The sequence below is a fragment of the Microplitis demolitor genome, chromosome 1 (assembly GCF_026212275.2).
Source record: "Microplitis demolitor isolate Queensland-Clemson2020A chromosome 1, iyMicDemo2.1a, whole genome shotgun sequence".
NCBI classification, from domain to species: Eukaryota; Metazoa; Arthropoda; class Insecta; order Hymenoptera; family Braconidae; genus Microplitis; species Microplitis demolitor.
Window position 1 is genome coordinate 758857 of NC_068545.1, and position 21711 is coordinate 780567.

A 21711-nucleotide genomic window follows, 5' to 3' on the forward strand; every position below is an offset into this window, starting at 1 on the left:
ACTCCTTGAATTTGTGATGAATTATCGTCGACTGTTGCATTCTACGAACTCGATGATTCTTGTGTTCATTGCCGAGGGCCACTAGATTGCAGTTTTATTTATTTAATACAATAATAACCATATTAATCCAAAACCCAAACATTAACAAGCAACTGCCATTATTAGGTATTAATTTTTTTATTATCATAAATTTGTGTTTAAATTTTTCATTTTTTTTTTTTTTATTGCAATTAATGTCAGTGACTTTATCGTGATGTCAATGTCCGGTTTTTTTTTGGTAATAAAATTTTTTTACAGTGTAATTAAATCGATTATTTCTTGACTTTATTTTTTTTTTTTTAATTTTAATATTTAATTAAAATTTAAAATTTATTTCAATCACGACAAAGTAACTAGACTATCTAAAATTGTAAATTGTTAACTAGTCTACGAAATTTTTTTTTTCGTGTAAAAAAAAAATTTTTTTTGAATTACCATCGAGCCCAATAATTTTCTACTTTACGAAAAATATCAATAAATATGTGAGGAATATTTACAAATGAATTGTGACAGTAAATAATAAAAATATAATTGTTGAATAATAATAAAAGGTAACAAATATCTCAGTGGATTGAGCATACCAGCAGTTCCCTTCGTGCACCGGCCGCCTTTCCTACGACGGCACATATCATACCTGTTTTTAAGAATAGAAAAAAAATGGACAGCATGAAAAGTGTGAAATGTACATTGCTACAATGAATAAAATAATAAATATAAATACTAATGACGACTAATGAATTATTATTATTGACATTTATGAATTGACGGGGTCATGACCGGAGAATAAATATTTTCGAGGCCCAATAGCAGTTTCAGGGTCAATTATCTTTTGAACTTACGGTCATTTAGAATAATAACTTTAATATTCTGGTTTTAAATTTACGATAGCCATTAAAATATTATCTGGACTTTAGTCTGACGACTTTGGTCTCTCTTTCACTTAGTATTTTTATTTAAATAATAATTAACTGCGCGAGTAAGTACTTGAAAAAAAACAAAATGCTGGTGAAATTATAGCGGCAATAATTCAAATAAATAAATGCTAAGAAATTCTTTTATGCGCGACACTAATTTGTTTTGAAAAGGATAATAAGTTAAAATATTTTGTCTAAATCTGAAAGCGGGATAATTAATTCTACGAAAAATAAAAAAATTGAATTTCGTGACTTGTAATGATTAAAATACATATATATATATATATATATATATATATATATATATATATATACGGTTACCCTTACTTTGTCACGGCAACTGCAATATCGTAAGCCGGAAGTCTTCTCTCCCGGAAGAGATATTTCCCCATGTCGGTAAGTGCTGCTGCTGAATCGATGGCATCACGTCCTACGCGATTTCTTTCTAAGTAAGGCGTTGCATCCCTTCCCTATTAATTAATTAAAAATTTAAACTTAATTAATAGTAAATTTATAAAATCACATTTTTTTATAAAAAAATGAAAAATTAATTTTTTACATTTCTAATTTTTTCACTCCGAAACTGAGTAATTAAATAAAATCTGTAATCACTTCCATTTTTTTTTTTTTTTTTTTTTTTGTAGTATAATTAATAATTAATTAAAATAATAAATAATAAAATTATTTTACCCTCGATATAATAATTCCAGCAATACTAATACGTATTTTAGGTCCTTTTAATAATTTATATCTCAAATCAACTCCATTCCAAAATGAAACAAAATATCTTTTAATTTGTACATTATCTCCTCCATGCATCCTGCAAAAAAAAATTGAATTAAAAAAAAAAAGAAAACAAGTATAGTATGTATTTATTGAACTGTTATAAAATCTGTTGATTTATTTCTCGTGAACTTTAACTTGGATAAAAATAACTGTCACCGTATAATTACAACGGATAACTTTTAAATGGTGTACGGTATTCTCATCTGAAGTCTAATTTTATTTATTATCCTCGATCAAAGTTAACCAGTACTTAAGATAATAATTAACTGGAGTTCTCTCATCGATTTTTTAACAGAGCAATTACACACTATTATGTAAAAATGATAATTTAACATACACGATATTTCCTTGGGATGCGTGTAATAGATTTAAAACAATTTAAAATAAACATCTGTGTTATTTTATTTTATTTATAATAATGATATCGTAATTAAAAAATATAATAATAATTATCTCACCTGTAGCCTTCGTAGTCGACGATACACAATATTTCCGGATAAATTACGTAAGGCGCTTCGCGTTTTGATCTCGAGTTAACTGATCTCTTCGACCTGAACCTCTTGGATAGGTGGTCCGGTTCCATATAAGCTGTCAATTGTTAAACACCATATTTTAGACGTTACAGCAACAAAATATATATGATGTGATATCAATAATTACACGAGAAATTCTCCAATGAAATGCTATGACACTGCAGAAATCCAAATACACATGGAAAAATTACCATGACCAGTAAAATTTGCAATGCTTACAGTAATTTTTGATAAAACCGTCAATTTTGTTTGACCATGGCAATTTTTGCAAAATGTTTATTTTTATTTCCGACAGGTGGCTAACATAGTTCGCCATTACTAGGATACCATACACGAAAAAATTATTCTTGCTTGAAATGCTACCTTTTTTGAAAGAAACGATTTAAAACGATTAGAAAAAAAAATTTAAAATACTTGTTCAGATTTTTGAATACTTTTGAATCAGCTTTCTTATGGACTAACATTGCAAATCGTTTCTTTTAATTAGAGTATGGTGTCATAGAAAATTCTGATCCTGTTAACCACCTGTCGGAAATTAGAGTAAACATATTGGAAAAATGACTACGGCTAAAGTAAAATTGAAAATTATATCGGAAATTACTGTAATCATTTTAAATTTTACTAGGATCGTCGTAATTTTTCCATGTACTTCGAATTCTTCAGATGGTTACCATAGTTCGCCACTATGACATCGTAGCATTTCAAACGAGAATGTTTTCTTCATGTATTATTATAGTTATTAGTGTTGTTCTTATTATTATTATTATTATTATTATTATTATTATTATTATTATTATTATTATTATTATTATTATTATTATTATTATTATTATTATTATTATTATTATTATTATTATTATTATTATTATTATTATTATTGTTGTTGTAGTAATGACAATAATAAAAAGTGGAATTAAAAAAATTACAAGAAAAAAAATATAGGAGTACTCATGTTATTTAATTGTGCTTTCGAAACAGCTGAAATAATTATTTTCGAAACAAAACTTACCGAAATCGCTGTTTTCATCGTCAATAGGCCGGCTTGTACGTTTATACACGACGTGATGATGTGTTTGACTGAGACTTCTCTTTACTCTCGTAACATTTGGCAGTAAATTAGGCTCATGATAAACATCATTTTCGTTTATTACTTCATTTAATAGCCGAGCTGGCAGCGGTCGGATCACTAATTCTGACCCGATATTTCCTTCCTATAATTTATTCAATATTTTACTCAATCACCTGGACGTCATAGGGCACATAAACGGGGAAATCCCAATTTTTATGGAAACCAATTTTTAATGGGATTTGAAAGAACTTTTTTTTATAGTAAAATTACGTGTTAGGTAACAGCTTACGCAAGATAGATTTAGATAATATTTTTTTTTCATATATTTTTGAAGATTTATATAAAATAGAGGCTGAAAATTATGTCCCAGATTTTTGAAAAAATTATTGGGGATTCTTGTTTTTATTTAAAAATTATTGCGTCAGTTAATTACGAAATTTGATGATTAAAAAAAAGTTTTTAATTGGATCGGTATAAAAAATTTTATATATATGAAATATTGAGTATCGATAATTATCATATAAAAAAAATTGATTAATTCAACAAGAAATTCAAATTTAATGACTTTTCCATTAATGAAATTAAAAAAATTGATTCTTATTAATTCGAGATAATAAAATTTTTTATTTGTGATATATTATTAATCAATCATAAGTAATAAAAAAAACTAATTGCTCAATAAAACCAATAAAAATTAAATAAAAAAAAAAAAAAATCAGTTTCAATAATTGTCGATAATAAAAAAAGAAAGTATTGGGCAATTATCAAAAAATGATTTCAACATTTCTACCATTAAAAAATATCATGCATAACAGACTCACTAGTAGTTAAGCTAAAGAGGATCAATCTCAATATTCCATTTAAAGCCGCAGTAAAAAAAAAAGAACTCGCTCTCGATCGATCATCTATCAGTAGATCGCAGGATGGGTATCTCCCATCTCATACCGCGATTTCAGAGGCAGTACACTAACAAGTAACAACTGTAATACAGCAGTGAAAGCGCGGAGGAAAAGGTCATGACACCAAGTTCATTTGTAAGACGAAGACGAGCCAGAAGAGGAGTAAAAAAAAATATAAATAAAAATACTGTTGAGCCAAAGCCTTTTACATCATTACATTGGCTTATTATATAATCGGTCAGTCGTATTCGTCTTCATATATATGTATTTATATATAATTAACATGTTTATTGAGTCGTTGATAAATCTAAAATAATGTCCCTTGAAAAATAATAAATAATTTCATCAACATTAAAAGGTCTTCCTCTGAAAAGTGCATTCCATTTGCACATACTACCCATCAATTATTGACATACGTAGCAATTACTGCGTACTTTCAGTAGACATTATAAAATGTCAAGTTAAATTTCGTACCCATTACTTTATTTATATAATAATAATAATGATGATAATAATTAAACGTCTATTGCGAACAAGGTGAGGACATAAACGACGTTTGCAGTAACCAGGATGACCCATGCGTGACCAAACACTCAATATCACATATTGTCGTATTTTTAATTATTATTAATCGCAGATTATTACATATAGATGTGGAGTTAATAAATACTGTGGGTAACGAGGACAATTCACTTGTCTACCCTCTAATTGTTCGGTACCTTGTATCGATCCGAGGTTACATCGAGGTTGTTTATTTAAATATGTAGTAAGTGAGCTTGTCAATTATTTTAAATCATACATCGATGGCTGGTTAATTATTTGTTATTTTAGTTAGATTTTTTTTTTTTTTTTAAATTGAAAGCATTGGAATAATGAGCGTTGACGGAAATTGCAAGAGATTTATAAATTGAAACTGGGACATTGAACGATGCGTGACAGACAATAAAAGAACAACGGAATAGTTGAGGATAAGAAGAGAATAGAAGAGTTTTAGTTGAATAAATATTGTTGAGAATTTTTTTTTTTTTTTTTTTTTTTTTTCGTTTTGTTTAAGAACGGAGTTGTCTTGCAATATCATCCGGCGGTGTTTTGTTATATAGAATACAAACCCAGTAGTATTGTGATTGCCACCCTCTAATTGTTTTTCCGTCATATCATGCAACAACCAGCGGGATGTTACGATAAGCCGCGGTTTTTATTTTATTATTTAACAATTGTTATTGTTATGATTGTAATTATAAATAAAATAAAGTAACGTCTAAGAGATTATTAGCTGGCTTCTTGTTATTAGTCGAGTCTGCTATGGTTTATTTGGAGAGTCGGTTGTAATTTCGGCTCTGGGTCGAATTACTTTAAAATGGACTTTTAAAAGTTTACGAAATATTTCTGGGTATATAATAACGTGATTACGTGATCTGACGAAAGGGTATATATATATAGATATATATAACAGGTTGATTATTATTTTCGAGGAAGGAGGGATATAACGCGAATTTTTAATCTCAAGTGCTGGCTGAGGGATAAGAAATGAGATATATTTATTTATAAATATGGTTATTTTCTTACCACGAGCACTTTCCCATTCGCATCTCGGTGCAATATTATGGATGCCATGTTCGCTGGATCTTGATAAATGTCACCGATATCTGCACTAGCCTATAATTATTATTTTTATTATTTTATTAGATTAATCATTTTTATTGATGGTTAATTATTTCATTTTTTAATTAAAATTCTTCTAGGAATTTTTTTTTCAAAGGAAATTTTAGTGATGTCGAAACAAAGAATTAATTTATCAAGAATGTTTTTTTTATATAATGAAAGATATCTTAATTTAAATTATTTAGTATTCATAAATTTGTGAATAAAATAAATTCATAAATTTTATTTTTTGATCAGTGAATTTATAAAATTTCATTAAAAAAAAAATTCTGCGTTTATTTAAAATTTTAAAATAGGTGGCTCATTTTGCCCTCGGCACCAAAAATTTTTACTTGAGTGAAAAAAATTTCTTGGGCTCAAAAATCCTTTTTTTTTAAGAATTTCCATTTGATGTAAAAAAATTGAATGAGAAAAAATAAATTAATTAGTGATAATTATTAGATAATATATAAATATAAACCTCAGGAACTTGTTCATAGTCAAGTCCATCTGGGCTGGAGTTATTTCTGGTAACTGTCCACATAGAGATATGGTTGCCAGAAGATAAAAGTCCTTTTGTTGGCTTCAGGGACAAATTAATATTCTGTCCAAATGCTTTCAAGTGGACTTCAGGCTCAACTTCCGGGCTTCTCTTGTGTGTTGAGTGTAAAATAGGCACCACTTCATATGCCGGCACTAAGTGATACGTTAAAACAACCACCATTAGCCACAAATATACATTTCATTATAAATTCATTCTTATTAAGTATTTTTATTAATGTTAAATAATTTTACGTGGGAATAAAATAATTTAGCTACAGAAGTGAATGACCCATGAATTGATTATTATATTATTATTTTACCTATAAACATCTGGATAAAAAAAAAAAAAAAAAAAAAAAAGACACCTCATGAGAGTCTCTCGATTCCTTCTGATAAATAATTTATACCGACAGATGATTCACCGCCATTAATTCACAATACCACTAGTTTAACACGTGATTCTATCTATCTATATATATATATATATATATATATATATATATATATATCGAACATAGTATAAACCACAAAAAAAAATTGATCATAAATTAATAATTAATTCCGATTTATGGACCACATACATTTTTCGGAATTAAAACAACAAAATACTTATTAACAGAATAAATTTCAATATCCTCTATAATTAATTTATTAAGGACAATAAATGCTCCTTGTAATTTTATTTATTTCTACTTCCTTTCTAATTAATAACGGGATAATCAAAATATAAAAAAAACATATATAGAGGAATCATCGAAAAAAAATTTTTTTTATGACTCATAAGTTAATTTACATAAATATATATACACCTGAGCCAATCGGCCCACGTAGACACTACGTCGAGGACATAAAAAAAAATAAAAATATATCCCAGGATAAAAAATGATCGTTTTAACTTAAATGTTTATTTTACATTAGTAATATATAATAAATATAAATATAAATATATATATCTGTAGAGAAAAGTCACGTATGAATGAAAAAATATTTTTAAAAATATCCAGACATTTATTTAATTTTTTTTAAAAATCGAAAAAACATTTTAGAAATATTTATCTAACTTACCAATCTCATCAGTCGTTTTATGAAATACCGACAGCATTTCTTCTGCCGTCATGTGTTCGTGAATCTAAAAAATTAAATAATAATAATAATTATTAAGATGTTAATAATTTTATGAGATTTTAAACCGTTAGTTCCATTGAAATTAATAATTATTTTTATTTATTATCATTCAGATGGCAGATTGAGATATCGATTATGTCAACTGTCAATGGCAATAAAATAAAAAATAAAAGTTTTATCCATAAATATAAAAAACATTAATTACTGGTATGAAAGATTGATATTTAACGTTTACCTTTACTTTTAAATAAAATGTCCAGGAGGAAAAGAAAAAGCATTTTCACAATCAATAGAAAGATCGGTAGTACAGGCAAGTCGAGCAGTAAAAGGTCGTGGTTAGAGGTGTGGGTTTAACATTACAGACAACTTTGAATATCTGTCTACATATACTAAATATTAAATAAAAAATATAATGTGCTGGCTGATGGGTAAGAACGAGTTGCCGAGAGTGAAAGGATGCGCTCATACAAGACTATCGATACGATGCGATGTTTCTTTGATTACTCGTCCGGATACACAATGATCTGATACAATCAGTCGTATTGAGATTTAATCGCTATTTTCTTCGCATTGCATCAGTGCGTGCCCTCACTAATTCCTTCCCTTTTCATTCTCTTCCTTATTCACTAATTTTTAAAAATTACGACATTTAAATTTCCCGCCAATTAATTTTTAAATTTAATTTTAAAAATATCGAACTGCTGATTATTAAAAATAAAAAAAAAGTAATTATTTATCAAACAAGTCTTTTGTTAATTTTTTTTTATGCAAGTATTTGGAAATGAATAATCTGCAAAAGGATGAGCCGACCTCCATCTGAATCGAGAGTGAAAGGATCCAAGTGTAAATATATACCCAGTCAAGGCATATCACTTAAATCCAGTCTGCTAGTCGTCTTTTTAAAAATATATTATTTCCTTTTATTTATTATTATTATTATTATTATTATTAATATTATTATATTATGATGGCTTTTTATTTATTTGCTTACATGCCCATCGGAATTGCTATTGACGTATCAATCGCTAGCCGAGCCCGTAAATAATTGCGACAGTATATTGTTGAGCTTCTAAATTATTTATTTGTTAATAATTTATAAAAACGTCTTTTCGGACAATGAATAAGTGGAAAAAGTATAAATTTATTTATTGAGATCGGTAGAGCGATGTAACATAAATCGTTGTTTTGTGTTAATGCAATAGTTTGCATTATATATTTAGTACTTTCACAATTTGTTGCTCTGCTCTGGTTTAATATCGACACAAGATCGATCTCAAGAATAAATAAAAATATCTAAATCCCCCGGGATTACTTGGAATAAATTTTATTTTATTTCTTAATAATTGAGAAATACAATCCGATTAAATGTTTTTTGTTGCTAATTTTTTTTTTTTCTTCGCTCTAATGAAGTAACCATCGGCTTTGTTTTTTACATAAAATCTAACAGTTTTTAAAGAGTTTTACGGTTTCGATATCGTGTATCGAAAGTCATTTTATCGAGAACAATTAGATATACATCTTAATGTCGGATCAACTCGTGTTATTTAAATTTTTTTTGTTAATAAACAGTTTAGCAGACGTTTATTGGCCAATAGGCAGCAGTTGTTCGAAACAGCCAGAATCGGAGCGTCCTTGGTTATTTTCTCGGATTATTTCGTTGTTGGTGTGTATGCACACCACAGTAATTGATGTACACACCGTTAGAGCCCTAATGAGACGTATAAATAACTCGCGAGAATTTGCGAAACGCCATTCAAACTAAGTGCGTAATGATTTTTTTTTATTTCCACAATCGGTAGCTCGCGCAGTTTTTATTTATCTTCATTTTCTTTTTTCTTTTATTTTTCTTCCTCCGTATGGTAAACATACATGTGTTTTATCATTTTTTTACTTGCAGATTAGTAATAACTAGAAAATTGCGCAAATCCCGTAAAGGTACGAATTGCATAAAAGTTTGCCTAATGGACAGAGATTCGTTGATCGTAAAATGCTTAATTTATCAGTAATAAACTTTTAATTATTAGATAATTATTTATACACTGCTTTTTGAAATTTTTAATTAAATATTTACTTTTATTTGTTGCGAAATTTCATTTATTTAAATTATTACTGATTTTTAATTACTTTTAATCAACTGAGAATTCATTTTTTTATATACAAAAATTAAGTAATGCTTATAAATTTAAGATGGACAGCACAAGATAAGAATCTGGAAGTAAAATCGACCGTAAAAAAATTTCTGACTGGTTAACAAAATTATTAAATCACTGATTTTATTACAAATTAAAATTTTTTTTTATTCGCGCGTTTGTCATTTTAATTTTAAATATTCAAATATTTAGCCGGGGCAAGACGACCATTTACTTTTAAATTCAATTTAAAAATCATCATTTTATTTGATATCAATTTTTTGACCTCAAAAAAAAAATTGAAAGAAAAATTTCCAGTTAAATTTCGTAAAATAATTTGTCGGCAATAAAATAAATTTTCTATCGTCTTTTATTATTTTTCTTGTGCAAAGAAAGTAAATTATTGCTGACAGCTCATTGAACAAGTGACATTATTGGTTTTTATGTCTATCAACACTTGAAAGATGGATTTTTAAAATTTAACACTGCGGTTAAACTTTTTCGTTAACCAATTGGTTGAAGCTGTCAATACTAAATATAACAGTAATTTAATATTAATGAAAAGCCGTAAAACTGTTTGCATACTGATGCATAAATTTCCAGTCTCGACGGCCTTTTATCAAACTTTTCTCAATAGTATTAAATATTGTCTTGCACCTCAGTACATTGTAAAGAACATAACTTTTAAGTCGGCAATAAACTTAAACCGCAGAAAGTACTTGCAGCATTGACTTGTAACAAAGGGTCAAAATAACTTTGCTAATAAAATATTACACGAATATAAAATAATAACGATTATTTTTTTTGTCGTTAATAGTTTGTTGTAGTAGAGAATACAATTAAAATTATATGGTACAGTAATTGCGACTATTAGCTTTGAAAGAAAAAAAATGAAGGCCATAAAAACTGGAAAATTGATTTTTTTGCACACCTCAAGCGCGACTGCGGTGTGCACACACGTGTGCTTTAAGATAGGAGTTATTCACCCACGTTAAACCATGTTCACAATTTTTTAATTACAATAAAATGGGTTAATTGTATACTAGTACAAAGATAATTTATTAAGGCATAATTTCGACCCAGTATATATATTTTTTTTTTTTATTTTGTTAGTCATATATTATTTTGTTACTCATATATTTATATGTTATTATCATTACCTTGTGACATTGTGCGACTGATAAAACGACCATACACAATAAGACGCGAATGTGAATCATTTTGCATTTAAATATTCCTGATGATTGGCGACGCCGCATCTCTGAAACAAAAAATTTAATATTTAATTATTAAATGATAAATAAAATAATTATTAAGTTACTAATTATGAAAAATTTATTTAATAATTAAATGGTTTCTCAAAATAAATCGGTGACTTAATTTATTTTTAAAAAGCAATTAAAAATTTTTTTAATTAAAAGTGTGTAAATCATATAATTTAATATGAATCATTATAGAGCTCAGTTAAATATTTAGTTTATTAAAAAAATTTATAAAAATAAATCGCAATTGTTTTTTAATATCAAAATATAATCTTAAGACGAAAGTTGACGCGCAACTGGATTGGTCGAGATTCGACTCCACTTTGCCACTAATCGCCTTAATGTTTTTCTTATCTATTTATCATTCACTTAATCCTGCAGTTTTTAAATAAAACACCCGACAAAAAAAAATTAAAATCAATTTTTAAACTAAAAATACAAAAATAAAAATTTTTAAATCCTTGAATTAATCATCATTTTTTGTAATTAGTCATGTAATTATTATTAATAATAATAATTATTCGTAGAATTGTTTACTGTCAAAAAAAAAAATTAATTTAATATTAAATACAGACAAAAATTTCTAATGACACAAACAAACTATAAGCAGCATTAAAATAAAATTTAGGTCATGGGAATGTTTTTGTCTCTAATTCACAGGATCAACTTTAAGTTGTCGTAAACATTGTACAACATATTTACATACATATATATATTTATATATTTCTTCAAGGTTTCCCAGGAACAATACTGTCCGTAACGTCAGTCAAGCATGTATTAATGTGTAACATATTGTCACACTAGACAACCAGTTTATCGTAAACATAAACATATTCACACAACAATAGAATATATAAACAAATATAAATATAAATAATAACAACAGTAATATCGAAGTTACATAACCGCTTACAATAAAACGGATGAATATTAACTATAAATTTATTTATCCAATGGAAATAATAAAGCCGTTAAGTATTGACAGACTACGGCATACACAAGATCATGTGTAGGATCAATTACTAACGCAACTTATTACTTATATTTATTAGTGATATATATATGTATGTCCGCAAGGATAACCTTCAGTCGTTCATGTATGAACTAATGGTTAGTCTCTTAGTTTACACAGAAAAAAAATTATTTCTTGGGACATAATAAAATTTATTTTCATCACCAGGAAATCCCGGGTGGAAAAATTTGATCGGATTTTAGTAAAACTGTAGTAGGACTAATTGACCCGTATTTGAACTAGTTGATCTGTTTTTCATCTAAAGACAATCAAAAACAGACTGAAAAATAAATAATAGACAGAAAAAGCCTAATTTCGCTCTGAATAAAAACAAAAAAAGGCAAAATATTTTGAAAAAAGTCGGATTTTGATTTACAGACTGAAAATTATTGAAAACAAGTCTGAAAATATTCTAAATAAGGAACAGTACGGAAAACTCAATTCAATTTTCCATATTAATTGAATACAAAGAAAAAGTCAAATTTATTAGAAATGACTTAAAATTTGTATTTCATAAAAAAGAGAAAATTTTTCAACCCGGTTTTTTCTAATCCTAAGAAAATTTTACTTTTCAAATTATGATGGAAAATATGAAATATTTTTCTCGCGCCAAAAAATAATTTTTTTCTGCTTAGCTTATAATTTTATTTGTTTGTTTGCGTACACTGTACACTATACAATAGAAGCATAACCCGTTGTTAAAACGTGATGCACAGCCCACAAGTGCATAGCATACGAGCGGCGTTTCGTGCACCGATCCCGGAAGGAAAGTACTAACTCGTTACGTCGAATCATAATGCTTTACCGCGAGTAAGTTTTGTCTGCCGCGCGCAAATCGTTTCTTTCCGCTATTGTCAAGTGCAGATTGAAGAAAATAAAAAAATATAAATATATATATTTTTTACACATTGTTTTTAGATTTTTTCATACATTTAAAGATTGATATAATGCAGTTTAGCTTTTGCTGAGAGAGTTTACTCATTAATCATCTTAGAAATCGTTTATAACAAATTAATGATCATTTTCTATACTTTGAATTTAAATATAATAGCAATAAAAAATTTCTATATATATATTTTATTAGATAACATTAATATTAGGGGAGGCCGGGGCACGACGGCCCACCCGGGGCACAGCGGCCCACTCCAAAAATTTTGTCAAAAAATAAATTTAATTTTTTTTAGTTAAGTAGCGAAATCCGGGGCAAAATGGACCATCAAAAAACTTTTTCCATAAAACATTGTTGATAAAAATTTTTTTTTCAAAAATATATTGATAAAATTTTTTTTTTTTTTAATTTTATGATAAAAATGATTTGATAAGAATTTTTTTCAAAAAAATTAAAATTTGTCAAACCACAATCAAGTAATTTCTAATCTAAAATATAACAAAAACTTTTGGGATTAAAAATTATACAGCAACTTAAAAAATAAGAATATTTTGTATTAATCAACAAATTTTAAATTATTTTAAGAATAATTATAACAAATAACAATTTTTATAATTGATAAATTTTTAAACACTTAGCTTCCTAAAAATATTTAAACAATTAAATAAAAAAATTCAATTAATTATTTTGAGAATAGTTATAACAAATAACAATTTTTATAATTAATAAATCTTTAAATACTTAGCTTCCTAAAAATATTCAAACAATTAAATAAAAAAATTCAATTAATTATTTTGAGAATAGTTATAACAAATAACAATTTTTATAATTAATAAATCTTTAAATACTTGGCTTCCTAAAAATATTTAAACAATTAAATAAAAAAAATACAATTAATTATTTTAAGAGTAATTATAACAAAGAACAATTTTTATAATTGATAAATCTTTAAACACTTAGCTTTCTAAAAATATTTAAACAATTAAATAAAAAAATACAATTAATTATTTTCACAGTAATCACAGGTATATTCATCTGAAAAATCTTCCTCAATACTTGCACAGGAATCGTGAGACCACATTTTGCAGTTATTGCACTGAATCCATGATTCCTTTGATTCAGAATAGAGTCCATTACAATACAGGCAATGGCAATCACTGTCTTCTTTTTGAGAACTTTTTTTTTTTTTAATTTTTGGAGCTTTGTTTTTATTAGTGACTTTTTCTGCTATTATATTTTTTATTTTTTGATTATTTTTTTTTTCTTCCAACTCATCACGGTATTGTTTACTGGTTAAAATCCTCGTCACACCTCGACGTCGTTTTTTTGGCGGGGAGTCTCTTGATGGCAATGGCTTGATGTCGTAAGGTGTTACATAAAACTTCGATGTGTTTTGTCTCATCGTTGCTTTGGATGATGCAGCAGTTTTAGTGATATTTTCAGTAAGAGATTTTTCCATCTCTTCATCGGAGCTTTCGTCAATAATTTGTGGTCTAAAGTACCTAGATGGGGGCCTCAACGATGGTTTACCAGTGGAGGTGGAGGCAATTGGAATAATTACTGGCTCTTCAAGTTGTTGTTGCAGTTCAGGTTTTTCTGGCTCTTGCTGTCTAAGCTCTTGTTGCTCAAGTTGCTGCTGTTCAGGTTGTTGCTCGGGTTCAGGTCCTTCAATAAAATCTGTCTTGCACAAATCACTCAGACTTTGGGTCAGATTTTCTAGTGATTGTTCTTCAGGTGGTTTGTTGCTATTGGTAGTGTCGGCAGGAGCAAAATCTTTTGAGTCAAAAATATCTGGATTCATTGGGTAAATTCCAGTTTTTCGGAAACCATTTATTATAGTTTCAGGCTTTGCTGCTTTATTTAATGCATTACTGAACAGCATTGGCAGAACTTCAGGCGTGACGACTCTTCCTGGGTGCTCTGATAACCATTTTTTTACTTCTTGCTCATAATAAGAAGATATTGGTTTCATTACACTGACATCCAATGGTTGTAAACGGTGAGTGCAATGAGGTGGCAAGCAAAGAATTACAACGTGATGATCACGAGCGTAGTCAATCACATCTAAATTGTTAGTGTGTGTCGTATGCCCATCCAAAATCAGCAGCACTGGATCTTCAGAAGTTGGCTTAACCTGGTCAACAAACCATTGGAACCACTGCAAGAAGAGATCATGTTGCATCCAGCCACTGGAATGACAAAGCCCCCAACTTCCTGGGATTGTATTATTCAACAAGTTGGGTTTCATACGCTTACGAGGAAAAATGAACAATGGTGGTAAAAATTGTCCTGAAGCTGAAACACAAAGCTCCATTGTCACATTTTTACCTCGCTCAGCTGACGTTAAAATTCCAACTTGTTTTTTTCCTTTCTCAACAATGATTTTCCCGTGAGTTTTTGGGACACTACTACAGCCAGTTTCATCTACGTTAAAAATACGATGAGGAAGTAGATTGTATTTTTCCATAATCTGTTTTAGTAAGTTAAAAAAATTTTGAATGACAATCCGATTGAAACCAGCTGCCCGTGCTGCTGATGTGCTTTCAGGTTTGCGTAACGATAAGGTGGGGTTACGTTTCAAAAATCCTTGCAGCCAATCTTCTCCAGCTACTCCATTTACAAATGGATGTTTAATTTGATTTTTTTCAGCGAGCTGATAAGCGAGGATTCTCACCTCGAAGCTTGATAATCCAAATAATCGACTTTCTAAATCTTTTAAATAACTGACAAGTTCGGATTCTTGCACAGGACTAAAAACTGGAGTAAACTTTCTGGGTAGCCCTACAATAAAAATTTTAGTTTATAATTATTTTCTTCGATTAAATTACACAGTAAAAAATTTTACGTTATTATTGCGTCAAAAAATTAATCCATTAAAGTTAGCAGTCGCTTGACAATTTTTTAATTTTTTTTAATAAATTAATTTACTCCAAAAAATTATTCCTAAAAAATTGGATTTTTTATTTTTTTTATTTTCTAAATGTCAATTTTCTTTTCTCATTTTTTTTTTTTTTTGACAATTTATTTGTTAAAAAAATTCTTAAAATTATAAAATATGTGCTAAATTAATTCTCATCAAAGAATTTTGTGTTAAAAATTTTTATGTTAAATATTTAGCATAAAAATTTTTTGACGCATTGATGCAAAATTTTTTACTGTGTATTAATAAAATAATTGTTTTAGATTCTCAATACCTTTCGATGATACAAACTCTATATCATTGTTTAATTTATAAAAATTGGATCGGCGTCTCAGAGTGGTTTTTGGTACTCCAAACGCTTTTGAAGCAGCAAGATATCCCATCTCTCCTTGGTTAACTGCTTCGATAGCTTTTGCCATAGCCAATTCATTCCATGACATATGAGTATTTTTTGATTTATAATTGCGCACCATTTTTTATTTTAGAAAATATGAGAAGTAAAATTAAAATTGTAAAATTTACCGCCGAACTGTAGTGAACCTCCAACACAAATATAGTCATATGATGTACAACTCCATATTTATTTTCAACATTTACAACGCCACTTAGCGACTGTTTCAAAAACTTTACCGACCGTTGATGTCATCAACCAATCGTTTGGCGGTACTTTTAAATTTACATCGTACGGAATTAAAATTTTTTCTGAGTTTCAAATAGAAAATCTTTGTAATTTAATTTTTTTCTAAACAAAGAAAGTGAAAAGGGGTGGGGGAAGTTAAAAAATAATAACTATCATTTCAAAATGTTTTTTTTTTAAATTAGAATAAATGAATAATATTAAAAAAGAAAAAAATTTTTGGTAATATTTTTTTTTTTTAATTATTCTCCAGAAGTGGGCCGTTGTGCCCCAGAAAAAAAAAATTTTTTTTTTGTGGGTTTTGACCAAATTATCATATATTCCCTCAAGATAAGGCACAAGAAAATTTTTTAGATGATCAATAGTAGCTAGAAATAATAACTCGCTTAAGTGGGCCGCTATGCCCCGGTCTCCCCATTAATAATCTATTAGAATATTATTAATGAAGTGTAATTTATTCATCTTGCATTGCGTTATTATGCTGGATGATAATAATTGATGAGATATTAATATCAAAGGGCAAAGAGGACTAAATTTATCATTCATTTTTTAAAAAATATATATATATATATATTTTTTTTTTATGTACTTATTTCTCATTACTTAATTCAGACATTATAATTATTTAAATAAATAATTATTTCGTAAAGGAAATTTTCAGACAAGATTTATTAATCGACATCTCGAATTTAAAAAAATAAAATGGAAAAAAATAATCGCGCTGTCGTCAGTTAGTATCGCTGACGTAAGTTGACGATTTAAAGTAAGTTATTACAATGGCCAGTGTCCAATGTTCGATAATTATCTCATACACCTGACTTAATTATACATCCATATAAATATATCAACGACCTCATCTCCATAAGTATTTTCCATTAAATATTTTTAAAACATTATTTCGTTTGTGAGTAACGATAATTGGACACACATTAAGATCTACGATAATTCAAATTTAAAAACAATTTTAATATATATATATATTTTTTTTTATTTATAGTCAATTATATTTATGTTTCATTTTCATATAAATTTTATTTTCGACCACCCAAGTATTAATTTATTCATATTTATCATATCATACGATCATTTTTATTCAATTCATCCCCAATGATTTTTTAGCCGCCAAGGCTGAGAACACTTTCTCGTATTTTTTTATTTATTTTTATATTTAAGTGTACATGCCACCATAAATGTATGTACCAATTAAAAAAAAGTTCACCACCTTGATGTATTTTTCTTGTCGAACGAGTAAAGTAGTCATCACGGTTCAAGGAGTCCGGAAGAAACATTTTTACGCTTTTTTTTTTTTGCTTTTTCTTTTTGTTAAAGAAAAAAAGTCGTTTATTTACCATAGAGAAAAATATTCTTGATTCAAAAAGTTTTTTTTATTCAATGGAAAATCAAAATTTTCCTGCACTCTCTTAAAATTTTAATCAAAATATTTTTACGCTCAAATTTTTTGGGGTAAGATGACACATTTCTTTCTTTCCAGAAATTTTTTTTCAACTAAGAATTTTTTTCTTTATTTAAGAAATTAATTTTTGAACCAAGAAATTTTAAATTTCGCGCCAAAAAAAATATTCTTCGAGCAAGAGAATTTACAGTCGAAAAAAAAAAGTTTGAATCAGATATTTTCAGTTTTGAATCGAGAAAATTTTCTGTGCACGAATAAGAATTAATTAAAAAAAAATTAATCGGTGTTTTGTATTTAATTATTCAGTAGATTGCGTACATTTACTGCATACGATAACGCGTAATAATAATTACATAAAAAATCATTAACAATTTAATTTATCAAGTCAATCATAGTAAATATTATGCTGATCGGAATTTAAATATTATTAAAAGTCACGGGTACAGATTAACGATTGTCTTGTGTATAAAATTATTACAATACAATACGACGATATTACAGAGTCAATAATTCCATTATGTATTTAATATTTATTCCATCTTTGGTATTTATTATTAATATTTATTTTTTCAATTAACAATTAATGCATATTTCATGTGTAATTTTAATTTTTTTTTTTTTTCACGCGTACTTCCGCGTCGTTTTTATTTTATTAGTTGTATGGTTAAGACTATTGTTGCTGATGGTTAAATTAAAATAGAGACTTATCTTACAAATTGCAGCTTCAAGCATCTGATAGTATCAAGTGCGATTTAATTGCAAGGTGAACGAGTTTACATTCTAACTTTTACGACACTCTTATATTATCACACCAAACTTTAAGACTTTATGTAATTTACTTCTAATTGTTGTGACATTTTAAGTAATTGTGGAAATAATTTTATTTATTTAATTAATCATTATAATGATGGCTGCTTTATTGCTCTTTTACATCAAGTTATAGGGCATTGAGGTTATATATATTTATTGACTTCATTTATTTCATATATTTATGTTGATAGTAATTTTTAAAGAGACTTTTATTACATGAAACATAATTTCATTTTTTTTTTCATTATCGTATTTATTTTGAAAATTTATAACTCGTGAACTGTTGGATTTATATGAAAATTTATAAGGATCTTTTTTGTAGGAAATTTAATTTGCTACAAAATTTAACTGAGATATTTTTGTCATATCTTCAGTAGTTTAGCCGGAATTTAAGATTTAAGTTTGAAACTAAAAAGAAATTAGTGACATTTTTGATAACAATGATTTTGAAAATGTCTAGCGTTTAATTTAATGAAATTAGATGAAAATTGATAAGAACTTTTTTATAGGGAATTTAATTTTCAGCAAATTTGCTTCAGTGGATTTTTTTCGTATCTTGAGTAGTTGAGCCGGAATTTAAATTTAAACTCAATAAATAAGACAATAAATTTCTAATGAATATATTATCCTTAAAAAATATGTCTGAGGTCTTAATAAATATATATGTATATTTTAAGAATCGATATAATAATGTAAATAAATTTGACAGAGGATCGGAAACTACAAAGTGAAGTAAAAAACAAAAAATTCCCCAATCGTCATTCATAAAATTTTTTCAAACCTCTTGACCTTCGTCAAAAACACCAATATAATAATTTTCTTCGTTATAACAAATATATACCTATACATACATATATTTTTTTTATCTTAATCCCCATACTAGTCCTCGATTAGCTATTTCTGAATCAAAGCTTATGAATATTAATGATCAGAGAATTAATAAATTGTAACAAAATAAAATAATTGAAATAAAAATTTTTATAAGCCCGAAAAAAAGTATAAATAAATAATAAAATAGCAGACGATTAAGATTAATCGTCTGTTATTTAAGCATGATATATAAATGAAAAATAAGTTACTATATTATTCGGTACAAGAGTCAATATCACGACACTTGGTAGGCAAGCTTGTTTTTTTTACCACCTGATTCTTGTAAATTTAAATATATTACGTTTATATTTTTATTATTTTCTTTCCTCTCATTTCTCTAAATGTTTAATAAAAAAAACCTGATTTTTCAGTTGCTGACTATTAAGTAGCCAGAATTATCATTATTATTTTTATTGTAACTCTTAGTGTGTCATTTAATTCGTAAAAACAAGTTGGCTATTGGACACACACGTGCCGGAACTTATATTCGTATAAAAAAAAACCATACCCTCATTTATATTTTATTTTTTTAAAGTAACCATTTTTAAACCGATCAATAATTAATTTAAAAAAAAAATTAATAATTATAAAAAATAATAAATTGATTTTTATTAATTATATATTTCAATATTTATTGAATATAATTATAAAACTCATTAATAATGAGCCAATAAAGTCTGGCGGTGCGGTTTTTATTTATTTGAAATGTCTTGATTTTTATTATAATAATAAATATATATATATAATACGCGAGGGAAAAAAAATAATAGCAATAAAAAAGGATAACTATTAATCAGTTTATTGAAATTAACATTAGACATCCTGGGGGATCCATAGATCACTCATAAATTTTTTTCCCCGTCGTTTCCTTTTATAATTCAATCTAAGTATCAGGGAATGAGCAGAGCCTCTGAGTCTGCCTCTGAACGATTGATAATATATAACCAGGTAAAAAGACACCTGCGTCGTATGAGAAAAATACTGGACAGCGAGAACAGAGAGGATTGTATTTTATAAGAATAATAATAATATTTGAATAAAAAAAAAAAATATAAATAATAAATTTTGGGAGTCCAAAAGTCCGAACACGCGAGGCGCGGTCATTCGATCGTTGACCTCTTAACTTTCCTGGTATCCTATCTCCGATGGGCTTCGTCATTTCTACCTACGACCCAGTCAACCTAATGTGGATAATATAAATCGAATGATAGAATAATTATTATTATTATGACGAAGAAAGAGAATGTAAAATAAAACATCATATGGAAAAACTTGAATTTTATATTTAAATTCGGTGGTTATGGAAATATACAGAATTTTTTTTATTTATTTTTCCTTTTAGAAGGATTATATTGATTCATTTATATTTGTTGTACTAAAGTATGACTCACTCTAAATTGTGGCCTAAAAGTCAGAGAAAAATTTTGAACAGCGTCGTCTTATTTCGAAGGCAACACTTCTATTTTTCGATTTTCAATTACATTTAGTCGATTTGGTGGAAATTTAAAATTTTCTAAAGTAACTAAGTTTTTATTGTCAGTCGGATTTCCGAAAACGAGATAAAAGTTTTCGGGAACCAAGTGACGGTTTTATGATCCAAGAAATTTCGTCTTGATCAGAGAAGATTTCGACTTCATCTGAGAAAATTGAGGTTTTTCGAAAACTTTTTTTGAGTCGAACATTTTCTTTCAGTTGAGAATTATTTTCTGTGTAGGAATAATCCTTCATAACACGAATGTTTTTTATTCTCTTCAGTGTTCGCTAGGAAAAAAAAGACAAGAATTCCCATGAAAAAAAGTTTTGTTTGAGTTATGATGAATATGAGGATGACACTGTATATATTTTTATGAAAAATAGTCTGTAACTTTGCGCTTATTAGGAATAATCCTAAACAATGTGAACTTTATTTGTTCTTTATAGTGTTCTTTATAGTGTTCTCTAATAGAAAAAACTATAGAAGCTTCTGAGAAAATTTTTTTTAAAGAATTTTGGTACGACATGCGAAGTAGCAAGTGAATTGTTTTGATTGTAACCCTTCATTGAAAGAAAAAATTATTTCAATTTGAAACAGAGTTTTTCTATAAATAGAAACGGAAATTCTGTTTAAAGTTTGAATAGAGCCTTATTCAAATTTTTATAGACGACAACTCTAAACGATGGCAAACTTTCCATTGAGAAAAAGTGAATTTTGGCTTTAAAAAGTTGCGGAAAAAAAATAT

At 27.4% G+C, this 21711-nt stretch overlaps 2 protein-coding genes across 6 annotated transcripts in view; both read right to left on the reverse strand.

The window, feature by feature from the left end:
• LOC103569999 (venom metalloproteinase 3) overlaps window positions 1-21711 on the reverse strand; it is a 62819-nt gene that overhangs the window by 6590 nt on the left and 34518 nt on the right. For 2 of the 5 annotated variants that reach the window (XM_053742879.1, XM_053742897.1), the window contains exons 3-10: window positions 10839-10939; window positions 7490-7553; window positions 6363-6577; window positions 5807-5896; window positions 3282-3483; window positions 2198-2327; window positions 1644-1773; window positions 1281-1423 (exon numbers count right to left, since the gene is read on the reverse strand). In XM_053742879.1, the coding sequence (XP_053598854.1) occupies window positions 1281-1423; window positions 1644-1773; window positions 2198-2327; window positions 3282-3483; window positions 5807-5896; window positions 6363-6577; window positions 7490-7553; window positions 10839-10937 (1073 nt within the window). In that variant the 5' untranslated portion in view covers window positions 10938-10939. Of the gene's footprint in view, window positions 1-620; window positions 674-1280; window positions 1424-1643; window positions 1774-2197; window positions 2328-3281; window positions 3484-5806; window positions 5897-6362; window positions 6578-7489; window positions 7554-10838; window positions 10940-11646; window positions 11666-12616; window positions 12686-21711 lie in introns of those variants that run through there. The other 3 variants (XM_053742895.1, XM_053742884.1, XM_053742893.1) reach the window with 3 other exon arrangements.
• Window positions 13702-16524, reverse strand: LOC128668992 (uncharacterized). The gene is made up of 2 exons (XM_053742899.1): window positions 16036-16524; window positions 13702-15622 (listed from the first exon to the last, which is right to left on the reverse strand). The coding sequence occupies exons 1-2, from the start codon at window positions 16232-16234 to the stop codon at window positions 13842-13844; spliced, it is 1980 nt and encodes a 659-aa protein (XP_053598874.1). The 5' UTR covers window positions 16235-16524; the 3' UTR covers window positions 13702-13841.